Below are 18289 nucleotides of genomic sequence, written 5' to 3'. Positions count from 1 at the left end.
GTGAACAACTACACGGATGCCTGCAGATACCCTGTTGGGAACATTCTATCAGCACCCACGGGTGCCTTATTGGGGAGTAACTGCATGGGAACCCTCGGGTACCTTGAGCAAGTGGCCATCGTTCATTAATGTGTAAGCCCAGGCTTTGACAATCGGAGAAAGGCAGGCTATGTGACCACGAGGGACATCACAGCCAGTTCCACTTTTCACCTGACCTCTACACATAGAACAGTTCCAGCAGGCTCAATGGATAGCGACCAGGAGCTGGAACCTCGGTTAATTTTACGCTCCTTAACCCGATGAAAACAAGGCCAGTTGTATTACTCCTATCATTGCACCACCCACGATCACTACCTCATGATGGTGTGATGACACAAGATAACAACTTGCATTAATATAGCCCTGCTAGCAAAATATTTGATTCAAAATGGTTTAAGAAACCCTTTGTCTTTTGATAAAATATGCACTTTTTAAATATTTATATGAAGCTTTATATAGTGGAATGTGTAAATTATGCAAAAGTTACAGTACAAGATCTGTATTAGTTGCTGTGAAGATGTTTAGTGTTTTGCAAGGTCCTCTCGGCTTCCCTTCCCCCACACCACCCCCCCCCCCCCCCCGATATCTCTGGCTACCTGCGCTGATTTCTTAACTCTCTGCAAGGGTTTTCTGTGCAGCCACATACACTGGCCTAAGTTAGTTTGGAGCAACTATTAGCTGTCCAAACTGGCTTAAATGGCCAAAACAGGCGTAGGTGGCTGGTAACGCCCTCTTTTGGGGAAAAAAAACTAAACTAAAAAAAATCCTAACTAACTCACTTACACTGGCGCAAATTAAATGTGCAGAATGGGGATTTTTAAGATACTCCAGAAAAATCAAGTTGCTCCAAAAAAAACGGAGCAACTCCGGGCAAGTTTGGGCCCTGTGTCTCTTGTTTCATAATGTTTGGAGAATGCACTTTTAAGTGATCATTTTCTTTTTCAACCAAGCACAAAGAGACACCACCTAGTAGTGCAGAGACCTTGAGTAACCTTGGTAGGATCAGTATCTTAGCATGCTTCTGAATGGTGTCTTAACTGCTAATTTATCTCCTTCACACAGTTGGACTCTGAATCATTTCAGCCATTTGTCGAAGATGATGATAGCTCAGTAATTCTATGGTGTATGAACAATAAACATAACAAATAGGGGAAAAATCGGATGTTAAACAATTTCAATGTACAATAAGTCCATTAGTATCTGAAAAAAATGTGAACTCTGGCATTTTGATGAAGGATGCTTCAACATGTTTTCTCTTTTGGATGCACATGGGACTGCTGTACATTTTCATAATTTTGTTTCTCATACAATAGTGGCTTTCATGATTTTGTGTTACTTCTTTAAAACCTTGCACTCACCTGAACAGTATCTTTTTTTGGCTAATGTTTACATGAATTGTGGTAAAGCTTTGTCTGCAAATCCTTTTTAGTAGAATAGTACTGTAGAATGTTTGGTTTTTCAGTAAAATCTGTAAGGAGTCATTACTATGTGTGAGTATCTGAGAAAAATAATGGTGATAATTGTGAATTAAGTTCAGAAACCTTTCATTCTGAAACCTGAACCATTTAGCTCCAAGTTTAGTTAGAGTTCCAAGTAAATAAAAGCAACACCTTTTTAAAAAAGGTGTTCCTGGGATGTGGGCGTTGCTGGCAAGGCCAGCATTTATTGCCCATCTCTAATTGCTCTTGAGAAGGTGGTGGTGAGCTGCCGCCTTGTACCGCTGCAGTCCATATAGTGCAGGTACTCACATAATGCTGTTAGGGAGGGAGTTCCAGGATTTTGACCCAGCAATGATGAACCCTGCTGTAACACTAAGTCATGCAGACTGGAAAGGTACCAGTTTAATTCTCTTTCTGTGCTGAGTTATCTGATCTTAGCTCAGCAATATTTGGCACCTAACAATTGATCTACATGGCCCTGCTCCTGAGCACTGCTGAAAAGAGTAACATCAGTAAATTTTCAGCCTGAACAGGATTGAGCTTGCTGTCATGGCAAAATAGCCTGCCAGCACTCACTATCCAGTCTAGCATGAAGAATGGCCATTTGGGTACCACGCTGAAGGGCTGCTGCTGCCCCCACCTCCGGAACCAAACCCCCCTCGCAAGAGTCAACACCTTCAAGAGGGTGAGCGGGGGGGGGGGACTTGTAAAATGGAAAGCTCTTAATTTTGTTTTGTGTTCTAGCATGTGGTAGGAGCGCATGCTAAACATACATGATTTGAGTCCCTAGTAGTTTGTTATAAGATAAAGTAATTTACAATTGAGAATATTCTACTCATTAATATGCCATTGTAATAAAAATAAATCACTGAGAAAATTTGTACAATATACTTCCTCTTGTAGAAGGATTTGATATGGAACTCTCCATCAGACTTCACTCCATCTGCACAAGATGTAATTAGAGCTGAACAGTTGAAAAATGAAGGTAATTATGCTTTGTGTGTAGGAGTTGTTAGTGTGAATCTCCATTTGAAAGTGCTTAATCATTGTGCTTGAAATGGTCATATTTTTGTTAACCTGATATAATTGCTCAGTGATAGCGGAGGCTAGTTTTTGTCACTGCAAATTACAGTATTTAAGGAACAGTAATCATTTTGAAATGTTAAAAAATTTATTAAATTGTACTATCTTCTCAAATATGTAATTGGTGTTCAGACTTGAATGACAATGGTCAGCAATCCGTTGTAAGGGGTTTTCACAGGGTTGTTGTGCCTTGGGTGTCTCTCTCTGGGCTTCTGCCCTCACAGCTTATGCCTGGCCTGTGAGGTACCCTGAGTGTTGCAAGAGCACCCCTGGAGAGACTGTGTCCACAGCTTATGAAGGGGGTTTTGAGACTCGTGCATCCCCACAGCTTATGCCTAGCCTGTGGGGCACCTGTGAGTGTCAAACACTCCTAACCCCTTCTTCCCTAGCCTGTGACACACAGTTGAGCATTTTCGAGGGGCTCCTAGCTTCCCTTACACGGTTCTGACATAAGAATCACGATCAGGAGATGTAATACAATAGAACTGAGACAAGGTGATTCCAAGAGGAACTTTAGGCTTCCAATTTATTTGACAAGGTGTAACTCAACAAACAGCAATACACCAACAAAACAATCCCCCTAAATCCCACTAAAACGGACCCAACGAAAATTTTTACACCAGTTTAGCAGTACAATGCCCAACCTCCCACCTTTCCTGGCCTAACTGAGTTGGAAGTTCTGGGGACCAGAGGTTATACTCACTACTGTGCCTTCCGCAGTCTGGTGGTTTGTTTCTTCTATCTTCGGAGTCTTCGGACACTGGTTTTCCTTCAGTGTCGAGAGGCTTGCTGGTTGTGGTTGTTGGAAGACGAGGGCAGGGAAAATCATCACTTTCTTTTCACTACGTCAGAAACCCCTTTTTTATAGCCAGTTTATCCAGTCCGCCTCTCCTGCTGAAGTCGATTCTTTTCATTGGTGGAGTTTTTGATTTTGAAAAATGCAGCAGTTTTAGATTGGGGTTTTTTTTTCCACTGATCTTAATCTACTTGAGGTTTGAGTGGGTGTTGATTGCATTGGCCTCCTGTAGCCATTGTGCTAGTCTGGCCTGAGCCAGATATTTCTATGCCTGATGAAAAAGGTGTTGGAATATGTATGTGGCATTGTTTAAATGTTAATGTTTTCAAGGGGCAAGTTTCGAGGGTATACAGTTCCCAGACAATTTGATTAGTTCCAATGTCCAAACTGGCCCTTTAGATATTGACCCCACCCCTTTTCTTGCAGACCCAACATACACCTTTAAAAAAAATCCCAAATTCGATTAAAGTTCGTAGTTTCTTCCATGTGCACTTTAGGATTTCAAACTTTCTGGTAAATAGTTCCAAATTAAATTCCCTTTCCTATGAGTCCAAACACTGGGGGGGGGTCTCCATTAATGCACCCCCTTTAATCCCCTGCAGGCCTCGTCTGCCCCTATAAAATTCATTTGTGTCCCAAAGTTTTCCTTCCATCGGTTTCAATTCACAGCACAGACTGATCCCACAGCCCTTTTCCTTCTGGGTAAGATGAGGGGGTTTTCGTCCTCCCCTACACCATGCATAGGATATCTTTTATTGAGACAAATTAACTAAGAATATAAAAGCAGCCTTTTGTAATGTGTGAGATCCAACATATAGGTCATGCTCAGCCAACCGAAACCACAAAGTAAACTTGCCATATTTTCAAGACCAGATGCCAGAGAGCTCCAGTAAAATAGGTCTTGCCAATTGCCGGTCTTAATAAATCAAAACAATGGGGTTGGCTGGTGTGGGAAATGGGAATCTCAAATACAAGAGGGTTGTCATCATATGTTGGGATTAAAGCATATTGTTGGACTAGGAACTTTATTCTACATCACACTTATTAAATACCGAGCCTAAGGAGCACATCATGCTGACAACTGGGTATGCAAAATGGAAAAAGCGAATTTCCCATCACTGTTATCCTTTTGTCTTAATGAGTACCAAGTGGGAACAAACAATGGACAGGGAAGTAAGCAAAGCTGTTACTGGCCTTTTTATCCACCTATCTTCTGTCCCCTGGTCTTCTACAACATTGTTTTCATTGTTGCTGGTTTATTTAATTCCTGCCTTTATGTTAAGACTACTGTTTTATTTTTTTTCTGTGATGCAATAGACCACCCTTTTTAAAATGAAAAGCTTGTAACAAAAGACGAAAGAAAATTTTATTAGATTATCCTGTGGCAGTACCTACTGCTTTAGAACATGAGTTAATGTGACCAGTCATATTAATAGCAGTTGTGCTCATGTACACCATAAATGGAAGATACTTACGTGGGGAAATGAATCAGTATTTGCAATTTTTGTTACCTTTCCTCTCCATTCATTTTGTATTGCTTTTTAATTGATTTTTGCTTTTATGATCAGTTTTTCAAATATTGCATTTGATTATATTTGAAGCATTTTGAAACATTTGCGATGTGATTAGGTGATATTTAAATGCAAGCCTTTTCTGATATTTTAACGACCTTGTTTTTGTCTGTCAAGGTTAGGGATGTCAGTGCTGTGAACAATTTTCCCCTTTCATCTACTTTTAAAGTTATTCATAATATATTATGTCATATATTTCAGTGTGTTCTCTAAACTTTTCTTTCTTGCTCTCTCAACTCCAAATACACCCCCTGCATCCTCTCCCTTCTCCCGACATCCCCATGGATTTAAAATCCAGACTGGATTTTTTTATTAGGGGATGAATTGAGTGCCAAAATTCTCTCGGTGAAAGTTTCCTCGGCTGCAAGGTTCCTATCAGTCTAAGTTGGATTTAACCCCCAAGTCCCAGAGATGAAATATGTGCTAATCTACTATCACCCAGTCCCTCTTCATCTAATTCACATTGTGTATTATTTTTGTTTCGCTTCTGTTTTAATGTGAATGTCATGCTTGGAAATGAATGAGACTATTTTTTAAAAAACCACAGCTGGTCGATCAGCATCTGACAAAGAAATTGATGTTTAGGTTGTGATGTTTTGATGATAGGTCCTACCCAAAACGCTAACCTTGCTGGGATCCTAACCAGGTTGTTGGTCTGCATTTCATCCTTATTTTCAAATCCTTCCATGGCCTCGCCCCATCCTATCCCTGTAACCTACACACCTCCGAGATATCGGCGCTCCTCCAATTCTGGCCTTATGCACATCTCCAATTTTCATCGCTCCACCGTTGGCGGCTGTGCCTTCAGCTACCTAGGCTCTAAGCTCTGGCATTCTCTCCCTAATCCTCTCCGCCTCTCTCTCTCCTTTTAAGACACTCCTTTAAACTTACCTCTTTGACCGAGCTGTTCCTAATATCTCCTTATGTGGCTCAATGTCAAATGTTGTTTGATAGTACTCCTGTGAAGCGCCTTGGGACGTTTTACTCTGATAAAGTACATATAAATGCAAGTTGTTGTTGAAACTGGTATGGTCAAGAAGAATCAGAAAGGCACAGCTGACCTGTAGTAATGCTAATGCACTGGAGAGGGCAGAAAGAGGAAACATAAAGTGAGAGACCAAGAAATTGTGAAGCATGTTTGGGATGTTTTAAATAAATGCAATAATGTAAATTTTAGAAATACACAAAAAAAAGTGAATTGGAAAATAGAATGACTTAAATTTTCCCTCATGCAGGGAACGATGTGTCGAGAATCTTACAAATAGGTAGACACTAATATGGAACATAGAAGAATAAAAGAATGCAGTATTTGTATTGTAGGGCAGAGTATAAATCAGGAAATTAGAGGTGCATGTAACAAGGGTAATACGGGGATTTGAATCGACATATAGGGCTAGACTTTCCTGAGAGCCCCTCAACGCCCGATTGTCCGCCCAGAAAAACCGCCAACATTTTGTAAGTAATGCTGGCAAAAATGTCCATTATTAAGTTTAAAAATAATCGCCCGGCGAGAAAATGGATCTTGCACCATTATTCTCGGTGGTTTCTTGGTGGTTAATGGGGAAACTAAGTAAAACGGGCGGTTCTTAAAAAAAATTTTTTTATTTAGTCGGAGGCTGTGGTTGGGCCGAGGGAAGGGGGGAAAACGTTAACTTTTTTTGAAAGTTAATTTTTTTTTAAACATTCCTAAGATACTTTTAAAGCTAATCGCCGTTTTACAATTTTTAAAAAAGAAGCTTTAACTTACCTTTCTTTGCAGAGTACTCACCTACCGCCCTGTTTAAGCAGCTTTCACAGGGCGGTCCCCTTGGCGATCTGGACGGGCTTCCGTTGAAGCCAAACTTAGGCCCTGGTGATTTTCTTGGCGGTGCACGTCGGCGGTTTGGTCCCGGCAAGCATTTTGAGATTTGGGTGATACCATAAAAAAACTAAGGGGGAAACTTTTGCCTGACAGATTCTCTAGCAAAAACAGCTGTACCGCCGAAAAAAATCGCTGAAAACCTGCCGAAAATGAACGTGAAAGTTTAGCCCTATAGACTGGGTAAACCAAATTTGCAGTAATAATGTGGAGGACAAATTAATGGAATGTATACAAGATAGTTTTCTTGATCAGTATGTTGAGGAACCAATTAGGGAGCAGGCTATTTTAGATCTATTACTGTGCAATGAGAAGTGGCTAATTAATAACCTTGTAGTAAAGAAAGAGTGACCATAATATGATAGAATTTTATGTTAAGCTTGAAAGTGATTTAGTTCAATCTGAAACTAGGGTCTTAAATCCAAACAAAGCAAACTATGTAGGTACGAGGGGCATGTTGGTTAAGGCAGATTGGGAAACTACATTAAAAGGTATGATGGTAGATGAGCAATGGCTAGCATTTAAAGAATTAATACATAATTTACAACAAACATACATTCCTTTTAAGGCACAAAAACTCCACAGGAAAAGTGGTCCAACCATGGTTAACAAGATAAATTAAAGCTAGTATTAAATGAAAGAAAGAGGCTTATAATATTGCCAAGAAGAACAGTAAGCCTGAGGATTGGGAAGATATTAGAATTCGGCAAAAGAGGACCAAGACATTGATAAAGAAAGGGAAAATAGAATCTGAGAGTAAACGAGCGAGAGACATAAAAACAGATTGTAAAAGCTTCTATAGGTATGTAAATAGGTAAAGATTAGCAAAAGTGAATGTGGGTCCCTTACAGGTTGAGACAGGAGAAATTATAATGGGAATAAGGAAATGACAGAGAAATTTAAACAAATACTTTGTGTTTGTTTTCACGTAAGAAGATGCAAAAAACCTCCCAGAAATAGTGGAGAACCAAGGACCTAGCGAGAATGAGGAACTAAAATAAATTAGTATTAGTAGTAATTAATGGGACTGTAAGATGATGCATCCCCTGAACCTGAGGGCCTACATCTTGGGGTTTTGAAAGAGGTAGCTATGGAGATAGTGGACGCATTGGTTGTCATCCTCCAAAATTACATGGATTCTAGAAAGGTTCCTGCGGATTGGAAGGCAGCAAATGTAACCCTACTATATAAGAAAGGAGGGAGAGAGAAAACGGGAACAACAAACCAGTTAGCCTGACATCAGTAGTAGGGAAAATATTAGAATCTATTATTAAGGACGTGGTAACAGGGCACTTAGAAAATAATAATAGGCTTGGCCAGAGTCAACATGGATTTATGAAAACAAAATCATGTTTTTTGAGGTTGTAACTAGTAGAATAGATAAGGGGGAACCAGTGGATGTGGTGTATTTGGATTTTCAGAAGGCATTTGATAAGGTGCCACACAAGAAGTTATTAAACAAAATTAGGGCTCATGGGATTGGGGGTAATATACTAGCATGAATTGAGGATTGGTTAACAGACAGAAAACAGAGCAGGAATAAATGGGTCATTTTTGGATTGGCAGATTGTAACTAGTGGGGTACTGCAAGGATCAGTGCTTGGGCCTCAGCTATTCACAATCTATATTAATAATTTGGATGAGGAGACCAAATGTAATATATCCAAGTTTGCTGATGATGCAAAGCTAGGTGGGAATGTAAGTTGTGAGGAGGATGCAAAGAGACTTCAAGGAGATATAGACAGGCTAAGTGAGTGAGCAAGAACATGACAAATGGAATATAATGTGGAGAACTGTGAAGTTGTTTACTTTGGTAGAAAAACAGAATATTTTTTAAACGGTGAGAGATTGGGAAATATTAGTGTTCAGAGGGACCTGGGTGTCCTTGTACAGTAATCACTGAAAGTTAACATGCGGGTACAGCAGGCAATCAAGAAAGCAAATGGTATGTTGGCCTTTATTACAAAATGAATTGAGTATAAGAGTAAAGACATCTTACTGCAATTATATAGGGCCATGATGAAACCACACCTGGAGTATTATGTACAGTTTTGGTCTCCTTACCTAAGGAAGGATATATTTGCTATAGAGGAGTGCAACGAAGGTTCACCAGACTGATTCCTGGGATGGGGGGATTGTTCTATGAGGAGCGATTGAGTAGATTGGGCCTATATTCTCTAGAGTTTAGAAGAATGAGCGGTGATCTCATTGAAACACAAAATTCTTACTTGACAGGGTAGATGCAGGGAGGATGTTTCCCTGGCTGGGGAGTCTAGAATCAGGGGACACAGTCTTCGAATAACAGGTTGGCCATTTAGGACTGAGATGAGGAGAAATTTTTTCACTGAAAGGGTGGCAAATCTTTGGAATTCTTTACTCCAGAGGGCTGTGATCGATAGATTTTTGAATATTAAGGGAATCAAGGGATATGGGGATAGTGCAGGAAAGTGGAGCTGAGGGAGAAGATCAGCCATGATCTTATTGAATGGCAGAGCAGGCTCGCGGGCCCAAATGGCCTACTCCTGCTAATTCTGTTTTCTTCATACACAAGAACATAAGTAAAGCAGCAGAATATTTGTTTTTAGAGAAAGGCAGTGAAGATGGATGTGATAAAAGCTTAATAGTAAAAACTAATGAAGAAATGGCAGAACAAGAACATGGTCTAGAGCTCATGATCAGCAATAAATGGTGCAAACTCAATGTAGGGGACCTAGTTAAAGTTAAGGGTATCAGAAGAAAATATGAAATTTAGGTCATGTTTTTTGAGTAAGAGAGCACTAGAAATGTTGAACAGATTACCAGTGGAAGTAAAAAAAGGACTGGATGAATTCCAATTAGTAATTTGGATTCAGTTGTAGAATCAGAGGAAGAAACCTGATGGGAAGGATAGATTGACCAATAATTTTCTCCTGCCAAAATCATAATGATATTGCTATGTTAAGAATAAAGACAAATTAAGAAATCAATGCTGGAAATGTAGATCTGACTTCCCTAATGGCAGGGAGCTGCTGAGCCATACAGACTGGAAATGTCAGATACAGTCAATGTCATGTTGAATTGGCTAATCTCGGCAGAAGTGGTAATAGGGATGTTATGGTGGGCTTGATGACTTTTAGTTGGAGGAGAAAAAACAGCTGCAGTTCCCGCTCCTGATCGCTATCCAAAGCCTCAGCTGGCAATGGAGACATCAGCTGAAGCCCAAGCCTGCCTTTGCTGCACTGCCCCTTGTAGGCAAATAGTTGAAACTCACAAAGAATGGCCAGTTGTGAGAGATACTGGAGGGCTGCTGGCACCAATGAAACTGTATCCCAGCAGGGAATAAGCACCTTCAGGATGTGAGGAGGAGTGGAAATTAGCAGAAGCAGCAAAATAAATTTAAAACTGTAGACAATAACTGAGAATGATAGTGGAGTGCTACCATTTAAAAAAAAATGTAGAAAAACAAAGTGACATTATACTGATGTCCATCTTTAGTGAAGCTGTTGGATGTAATGCAAATGTTTGAGTTTACAGTTTTCAAAATTTAAGTTACTGCTCCGACAGAATTAGAAAAAGTAACAAACTTTAAGTGTTAGAACACATTTTCAAACAAATAAATGATTGACTTTAATTTGCAATTTGTATTTGTTTAAATATTCCAGGTAACAACTATATAAAAGAGGAGAACTACAGAGCTGCTGTGGACTCTTACACTCAGGCAATTGAGTTGGATCCAAATAGTGCAGTTTACTTTTGTAACCGGTAACAATCCTTTTACTGTCTTTTGTTTGTATTGATAATATGTTTCAGTCGAGTTAAATTTGCCATCGTAAATACAGAATAAGTGTTGCGAGGGGGAGAATTGTAAAGCAACTGAGATTTATGGAGAAAATTTCTCTAGTGCTTTGAGTAGCAAAATTGTAAATATGTACTTTTTGAACATGTTTAGAATTTCACTACACATGACACACAGAGAATTAGCTTTCCCTTCCCCCATTTTGATGTCCATGGAACCCCGAGATTGAGTGAAAGCCTTTCATTCACTCCATGGCATCTATTTTATATCATTTAACATTGAGATTATTTTAATAAAACTTGAAAAATCTATCATTTTTTCTGTGTTGTGTTGTGAATGTCGACACCCAGTGTATTTCTGTTCAGTTGTATTGAATAAGGTATTGACAGTAAAGTATAATTTTGAATTGACTTTGTTAAATGGGTATAATATTTCAATGACACTATAAAATGTCATATGATTGGCAAACAAATGTAATAAGGTTATTAGACAGATTACTGGGAAGTTAGTTTATGTTGTACATCCATTATGTGATTATATCTTTCAAATTAATTTAACAACAACAACTTTCATTTATATAGCACCTTTTAATGTAGTAAAACGTCCCAACTTCACAGCAGTGTCATAAGACAAAACAGATAAATTTGACATCGAGCCACGTAAGAAGAAATTACGGCATATGACCAAAAGCTTGGTTAAAGAGGTAGGTTTTAAGAAGCGTCTTAAAGGAGGATAGAGAGGCGGAGAGGTTTAGGGAGGGAGGGAGTTCCAGAGTTTAGGGCCCAAGCAGCTGAAGGCACTGCCACCGATGGTTGAGCAGTTATAATCCGGGATGCTCAAGCGGGCAGAATCTGAGGAGTGTAGACATCTCGTGGGGTTGTGAGGCTGAAAGAGATTACAGAGATAGAGAGGGATTTGAAAACAAGGATGAGAATTTTGAAATCGAGGCGTTACTTAACCGGGAGCTAATATAGGTCAGAAAGCACAGGGGTAATGGGTGATCGGTACTTGGTGCGAGTTAGGACACCAGAGTAGTTAAGTGTGGAGGTAACAAAGGCATGGATGAGCTGAGGCAGGGTGGGGGCGGACAATGTTATGGAGGTGGAAATAGGTGGTTTTAGTTATGCCTCGGATATGTGGCCGAGGCTCATTTCAGGGTCAAATCTGGTTTAGCCTCATAGATGCTAGAGAGAGGGATGGAGTCAGTGGTTAGGGAATGCAGTTTGTGGTGGGGACCAAAGACAATTGCTTCAATCTTTTCAATATTTAATTGGAGAAAATTTCTGCTCATCCAGTATTGGATGTCTGACAAGCAGTCTGACAATTTAGAGACCATGGAAGGGTCAAGATAAGTGGTGGAGAGGTAGAGCTAGGCGTTGTCAGTGTACATGTGGAAACTGACTCCGTGTTTTTGGATGATATTGCCAAGGGGCAGTATATAGATGAGAAAAGGAGGGGACCAAGGATAGATCCTTGGGGGACACCCAGAGGTAACTATTTGGGAGTGGGAAGAGAAGCCATTGCAGGAGATTTTCTGGCTACGATTAGATAGATAAGAATGGAACTAGGCAAGTGCAGTCATTTTTTAAGAAAAATATCTTTTATAAAAAAAAATCTAAAGATTTTATAAAGTAGTAACATTTAATAATTTTGGTCTTTAGTTTATATAATAAATAATTTGATTTCTAGATTTGGTGAACTTCTAAAAATGATGTCATCTAGTCAAAGGCTGTTTAGCAAGTATTTCAGTACACATTTTGTAGTAACGCCATGGCGTGGATCTTTTGTGTGTATTGGCTGATTTCTTACTTTTTATTTAACAAGAAATTTACTATTCCAATATACTATATTGGTTGCTAACATCTGAAGAGAAGATTGTGCTGAAGCAGCTTGGTGTTCAGTATTCCAACTTTTACCTTTTTCATGTGATCGTGGTACCTTTGTGTTGCAAACTGTTTCAGAATCACTATTTACTCAGCAACAGCCTCTTTTAAGTTAAGGTTTGGTAAATACTAAAACCTAGATCTTTGGCTAGTACATTTCAGTACATGGTACTTGCATTTTTCCATCCAACTTGATGAAGGATGATATAACCTGATTTTTATTTTCCTTTCATAGAGTTTATATGCTAAAATTTGTAATCTAATTTGTTTAGGGCTGCTGCTCAGAGCAAACTAAATAATTACACTGCAGCAATACAGGACTGCAAGAGAGCAATAGCCATTGACCCAGACTATAGCAAGGCTTATGGAAGGATGGGGTATGTGATTATATCTTTCAAATGAATTTAAGAAAAGTATCTTTTCGAAAAAAAACATCTAAAGGTTTTATAAAGTTAATGCTATGCTTGCTAACATCATGTTGCCTGCACATCAACAATTACTCATTGTCTGGGATGCAGCGACCCATTCTGAGATAAGATGCCACAGGTGCCAGTAGCTCTCTAGTACTTTACTAAAATAGCATTTTTCATGTGCAAGTCTAGACAGTGAAAATTGGCACTCTGATTGTGGTGATGGGGGAAAAGAGAGAGAGAGCGCACATCAATTGAGCTTGGTGCCCACACATGCACAGGGCTCACAGGGTATTGGTCACTGAGGCCGTAGGCCGTGTCCCTATCACTGCCTGCACATCTTGTGTGCATTTTAAAACTTTTGTAATTTTGATTTTGTAACTAAATTTATAAAATTAACTGCCTACACTTTATTAACACATCCTATACCATTAGTAATTACTTTTTTTTCCAGTTTGGCATTGACTTCTTTGAATAAACATTCAGAAGCAATCACGTATTACAAAAAAGCTGTGGAATTGGATCCTGAAAATGGCACTTTCAAATCAAATTTAAGAGTGGCAGAACAGAAAATAGAAGAGGCATCAAGTCCAGTAAGTGCTGCTCTACTGAATGTGGAGTCCGTGTGACACACTGTAATTTGCCTGTTTTAAAATTAAACTTTGCACCTAGGTTTTGCAGATTATTGAAATGTGTTTATCCAGTCATGTTTCCCTGCCCTTGGAAAAATAAAAATCACTTTCTACTGATGAAATCCAGTTGGTTGCTATGGATGACTTAATTTGGGGCAAGCCGTGACTTCGCAACAAAATTACAAATTAGGCAAATAGCGTGCACTTGAGATATATATAGTATGGATAAATATGTGGAAATTCTAAGATTACCACCATCAATTTTCTGAAAATGGGGGGCCATGCTTCCTAGATTTCTTCTTGTGTATTTTCGGACAAACCTTGCAGCTGCATTGCTCAGTTGTTTCAGAATGCTAATGCCCATGCTTTCTGTGCAATCTCTTGGAGCCATGTCAATAAATAGTATAGTAATGAGAGATATTGACAATTTAAAATAGCACTTAATATAAATCATAGGCTATTGCAGCTGCTAATATGTAATTCAGCTTTAATTACAGGTGTTGATATTGTGTAGAATTTGAACATTATAGTTTGTTTAACTTATAATGGTTAATTATAAATACATGATTTTAAGTGATTTCTGTATCTGCAGACAGGAGCTGGTTTGGGATTTGATTTGGCAAGTTTGCTGAATAATCCACGTTTTGTAAGTATGGTAAGTATGATTAAAATAAGAGTGTTCCAAAATAAATCTATACCAAATTATATAATAGTAATTGCAGATCTATTTCCTACTGTGACATTAAGTGGCATGGAAGCTTCACTTCTGAGAAAACCCTGAGCCCTTAGTCTCACCCAGCTCGCCTGGGATCTCTGGTTACCAGCTTGGGACACTCGCGATCATGCTCACCACTACATACACAGTTGGTTTCCTCGCTCAGCTCAGCTGTGGGAAGTCATTCCTGGTTTTCAGTCTCAGTGACTTCTTTTGCGGAACTGCGGCTTCCTCCTCTGGTACAAAGGAAAAATGGGAGGGATAGAAACATAGAAAATAGGAGCAGTAGTAGACCATTCGGCCCTTCGAGTCTGCACCGCCATTCAGTATGATCATGGCTGATCCTCTATCTCAACACCATATTCCCGCTTTTCCCCCATAATCTTTGATGTCTTTTGTGTCTAAAAATCTGCCTCTCTCCCTCTTAAATATATTCAGTGACTTGGCCTCCACAGTCTTCTGTGGTAGAGAATTCCACAGGTTCACCACCCTCTGAGTGAAAACATTTCTCCTCATCTCGGTCCTAAATTTCCTACCCCGTATCCTGAGACTGTGACCGCTTTTCTAGACTTCCCAGCCAGGGAAAACATCCTCCCCGCATCCAGTCTATCCAACCCCGTCAGAATTTTATATGTTTCAATGAGATCCCCTAATTCTTCTAAACTCTAGTGAATACAGGCCTAGTCCACCCAATCTCTCCTCATATGACAGTCCTGCCATCCCAGGAGTCAGTCTGGTGAACCTTTGCTGCACTCCCTCTATGGCAAGTGTAAGCGGTTTTGATCCTAGCCCAATTGCTAGATGGACAGTTCGAATCGCCCCCGCCTTACGAAAATTCTATACCAGGGGAGTATTATTCAGAGTGTAAATGGAATAAGTCACGGACAGGAACGCTTCGGTGAAAAATCGTACTTATTTTATTTGGTCTAACATACACTGGCTAAAAACATGCACCACTAAAACAAAATCACTGTCTCTATGGAAAATAAAATTCAGGTTATGTAAGGGGTGGTTTTCAGAGGGTCAGCTTTCCCTTCTGATCTTATATGAGCGGTTTCAAATCGCTCCCACACCCTTGGTTCTAGACACTGGAATTATGAAGGGACTGTGACAGACTTGGTTTCAAGGTAGGAAGCAGGTATGGCTTTATTGTGTTTAAAAAGAAGTAAAAGGCACACCTTTAATAACACACACAGAATAGGAATACCATTACACACTGAGGGGTACAACACATTGAATAAAATGTCAAATTACAGCTTGTGGGGAAAAGAATACTGTTTAAACTTTAAATGGGGTAAAGAGGAGAATGTAGATACATTTACACAAGTTATCCCAATTCCCCTAACTAACTAACTTATAGCTCTGGGGGGTTCAGGGGCTATGCTCACCAATTCCCTTTTGACAGTTCCAACTCTGGGGTTCGCCTTAGTTGTCCCTGGCGTTTGCCTTAGTTGTCCACATTCTGTAGTCTGTACCCCTTGGTAGCATAGGACCAGCTTGTAGAGTAGAAAAATCTTCGGTTTTTCTTCGGTTTTGTCGGGTTGGTTCCGGTTGACTGTTTGATCGGTCGTGATGACCCGCAACTTTCTGATAGTCGTTTCGACAGCCTGTTTGCTGTCGTGGTGCTGTCCTTCTTGGTTTTAGAGATTCCTTTCGCCGATGTTTCGGGGTCCTACTTTGAGGCTGGTGTAGAACTTTTTTTTTAATTTCAAAATATACTTTATTCTTAAAAAAAATTTGCACAATACATTGGAAGACAGTTCAGTACATTTGGATGCGGTCAGCAATTCCATACAATACATTTGGATGCTGACGGCAGTTCCGTTCAATTCATTTGCTTGCTTTACATTTCGAGGTACATTTCAGTACAATCCAGGATACATTGTAATACAGTCATCAAATTAATTTACTAGTGGCACTATATGTTACACGGAATGGGTGAGGGTACAGTTGCATTTCTTTGCAACATACATTACTAAACAGAACTTGCATTGTACATGGCACTACATAGGTTTTTTCAGATCACGGTGCTCTATGTATACAGAAAGTTTACAAGTACAGCCCGAGGGGAGTTTTATACTGATTCCAGCCCCTGGGTTTATCGTGGCAGAAGGGCTTTAAACTGAGGCTCTTTTCCACACTGTGCCTTTGCGGTGACTGCACCAATTTTTAGTGCGTCCCTCAGCACGTACTCCTGGATCTTGGATTGCGCCAGTCTGCAACACGCAGACGTGGACTTCTCCTTGCTCTGGAAGACCAGCAAGTTTCGGCAAGACCAAAGTGCGTCTTTAACCGAGTTGATGGCCCTCCAGCAGCAGGTGATGTCTGTCTCGGTGTGTGTCCCTGGGAACAGCCCATAGAGCACAGAGTCCTGTGTTACTGAGCTGCTTGGGATGAACCTCGACAGCAACCTCTGCATCTCCATCCAGACCTGCCTTGCAAAGGGGCAATCCCAAAGGAGATGGATGACTGTCTCGTCCGCACCACAGCCAACTCGGGGGCAGAGTGCCGTGTCTCTGAAACCCCGGTTGTGCATGAAGGATCTGACTGGTAGGGCCCTCCTCACCGCCAACCAAGCTACGTCTTGGTGCTTGTGTGAAAGCTCTGGCGATGAGACATTCTGCCAGACGAGTTTGACAGTCTGCTCGGGGAACCACCCGACAGGGTCCACCCTCTCCTTTCGTAGGGCGTCCAGGACCACTGCTCTATGGCCTTGTGGTCAAAGGGGTTTTTTCTGAAAAACTTTTCCACGAAGGACAGGTGGACAGACATGGTGCAACTGGTGGGGGCGTTTCGCGGCAGCGTGGCCAGACCCATCCTTTGCAACACCAAGGACAGGTAGAACCTCAGCACATAGTGACACTTAGTGTTTGCGTACTGGGAGTTGGTGCACAGCTTGATGCAACCGCACACAAAGATGGCCATCAGGATGAGGGCCACGTTCGGAACATCCTTTCCTCCACTGTCCAGAGATTTGTACATCATGTTTCTGCGGACACGGTCCATTTTGGACCTCCAGACAAAGTGGAAGATGGCCCGGGTGACTGCCGCAGTACAGGAGCATGAGATGGGCCAGACCTGCGCCACGTACAACAACACCGAGAGCACCTCACTCCTGATGACCAGGTTCTTTCCTGCGATGGAGAGGGAGTGCAGCTTTCACAATCCCAGTTTTTGTTTCACTTTGGCAGTACGCTCTTCCCAGTTTTTGGCACACGCCCTGTCCGCTCCGAATCATATTCCCAACACCTTCAGGTAATCTGGATTAACGGTGAAGGGAATAAAGGATCGGTCGGCCCAGTTGCCAAAGAACATGGCCTCGCTTTTGCTGCGATTGACCTTCGCTCCCGAGGCCAGTTCAAACTGGTCGCAGATTGTGAGCAATCTGCGGACCGACTGCGGATCCGAGCAAAAGACGGTGACGTCGTCCATGTACAGGGAGGTCTTGACGTAAGCGACTCCGTTGCCTGGGATCGTCACCCCTCTAATGCTCGCATCCTTCCTGATGGACTCGGCAAACGGTTCGATACAGCACACAAACAAGACAGAGAAGAGGGCACAGCCTTGCCTGACTCCAGACCTGATCGGAAAGCTTTCAGTTTCCCACCCGTTGATTAGAATTGTACTACTGATGTCTGTGTAGAGCAGTTAGATCCAATTGCGGATACCCTCCCCCAAACCCCATCTTGGAGAGCACGTCCATCAGGTACATGTGCGATATCCTGTCAAAGGCCTTCTCCTGGTCCAGGCTGATTAAACAGGTGTCCACCCTCCTGTCCCGCATGTAGGCGATCGTATCCCTGAGTAGCGCGAGGATATCAGAGATCTTCCTGCCGGGGACAGCGCAGGTCTGGTCCGGGTGGATCACCAGCTCCAGAGCAGACTTGACCCTGTTTGCAATGACCTTTGACAGGATCTTGTAGTCCACATTGAGCAGCGAGATGGGCCGCCAGTTTTTAATTTCCTCCCTATCTCCCTTCTGCTTGTAGATGAGGGTGATGATGCCTTTCCTCATTGATTCTGACATACTGCCGGCCAGAAGCATACTCCCGTACACTTCCAGCAGGTCTGGGCCCATCCAGTCCCAC

The 18289-nt window shown here is 41.2% G+C and overlaps 1 protein-coding gene across 4 annotated transcripts in view; it reads left to right on the top strand.

Annotated features, from left to right (window-relative positions):
• Nucleotides 1-18289, top strand: part of LOC139240922 (small glutamine-rich tetratricopeptide repeat-containing protein beta-like) — a 105709-nt gene that overhangs the window by 33113 nt on the left and 54307 nt on the right. For 3 of the 4 annotated variants that reach the window (XM_070869464.1, XM_070869472.1, XM_070869454.1), the window contains exons 4-8: nucleotides 2382-2463; nucleotides 10428-10527; nucleotides 12717-12821; nucleotides 13309-13447; nucleotides 14079-14141. In XM_070869464.1, coding sequence (XP_070725565.1) covers nucleotides 2382-2463; nucleotides 10428-10527; nucleotides 12717-12821; nucleotides 13309-13447; nucleotides 14079-14141 — 489 coding nt within the window. The remainder of the gene's footprint in view (nucleotides 1-2381; nucleotides 2464-10427; nucleotides 10528-12716; nucleotides 12822-13308; nucleotides 13448-14078; nucleotides 14142-18289) is intronic. The other variant, XM_070869480.1, reaches the window with a different exon arrangement.

Source organism: Pristiophorus japonicus, chromosome 2 (genome assembly GCF_044704955.1).
Source record: "Pristiophorus japonicus isolate sPriJap1 chromosome 2, sPriJap1.hap1, whole genome shotgun sequence".
In the NCBI taxonomy this organism is placed as follows: Eukaryota; Metazoa; Chordata; class Chondrichthyes; family Pristiophoridae; genus Pristiophorus; species Pristiophorus japonicus.
This window is presented reverse-complemented; position numbering and strand designations above follow the sequence as displayed.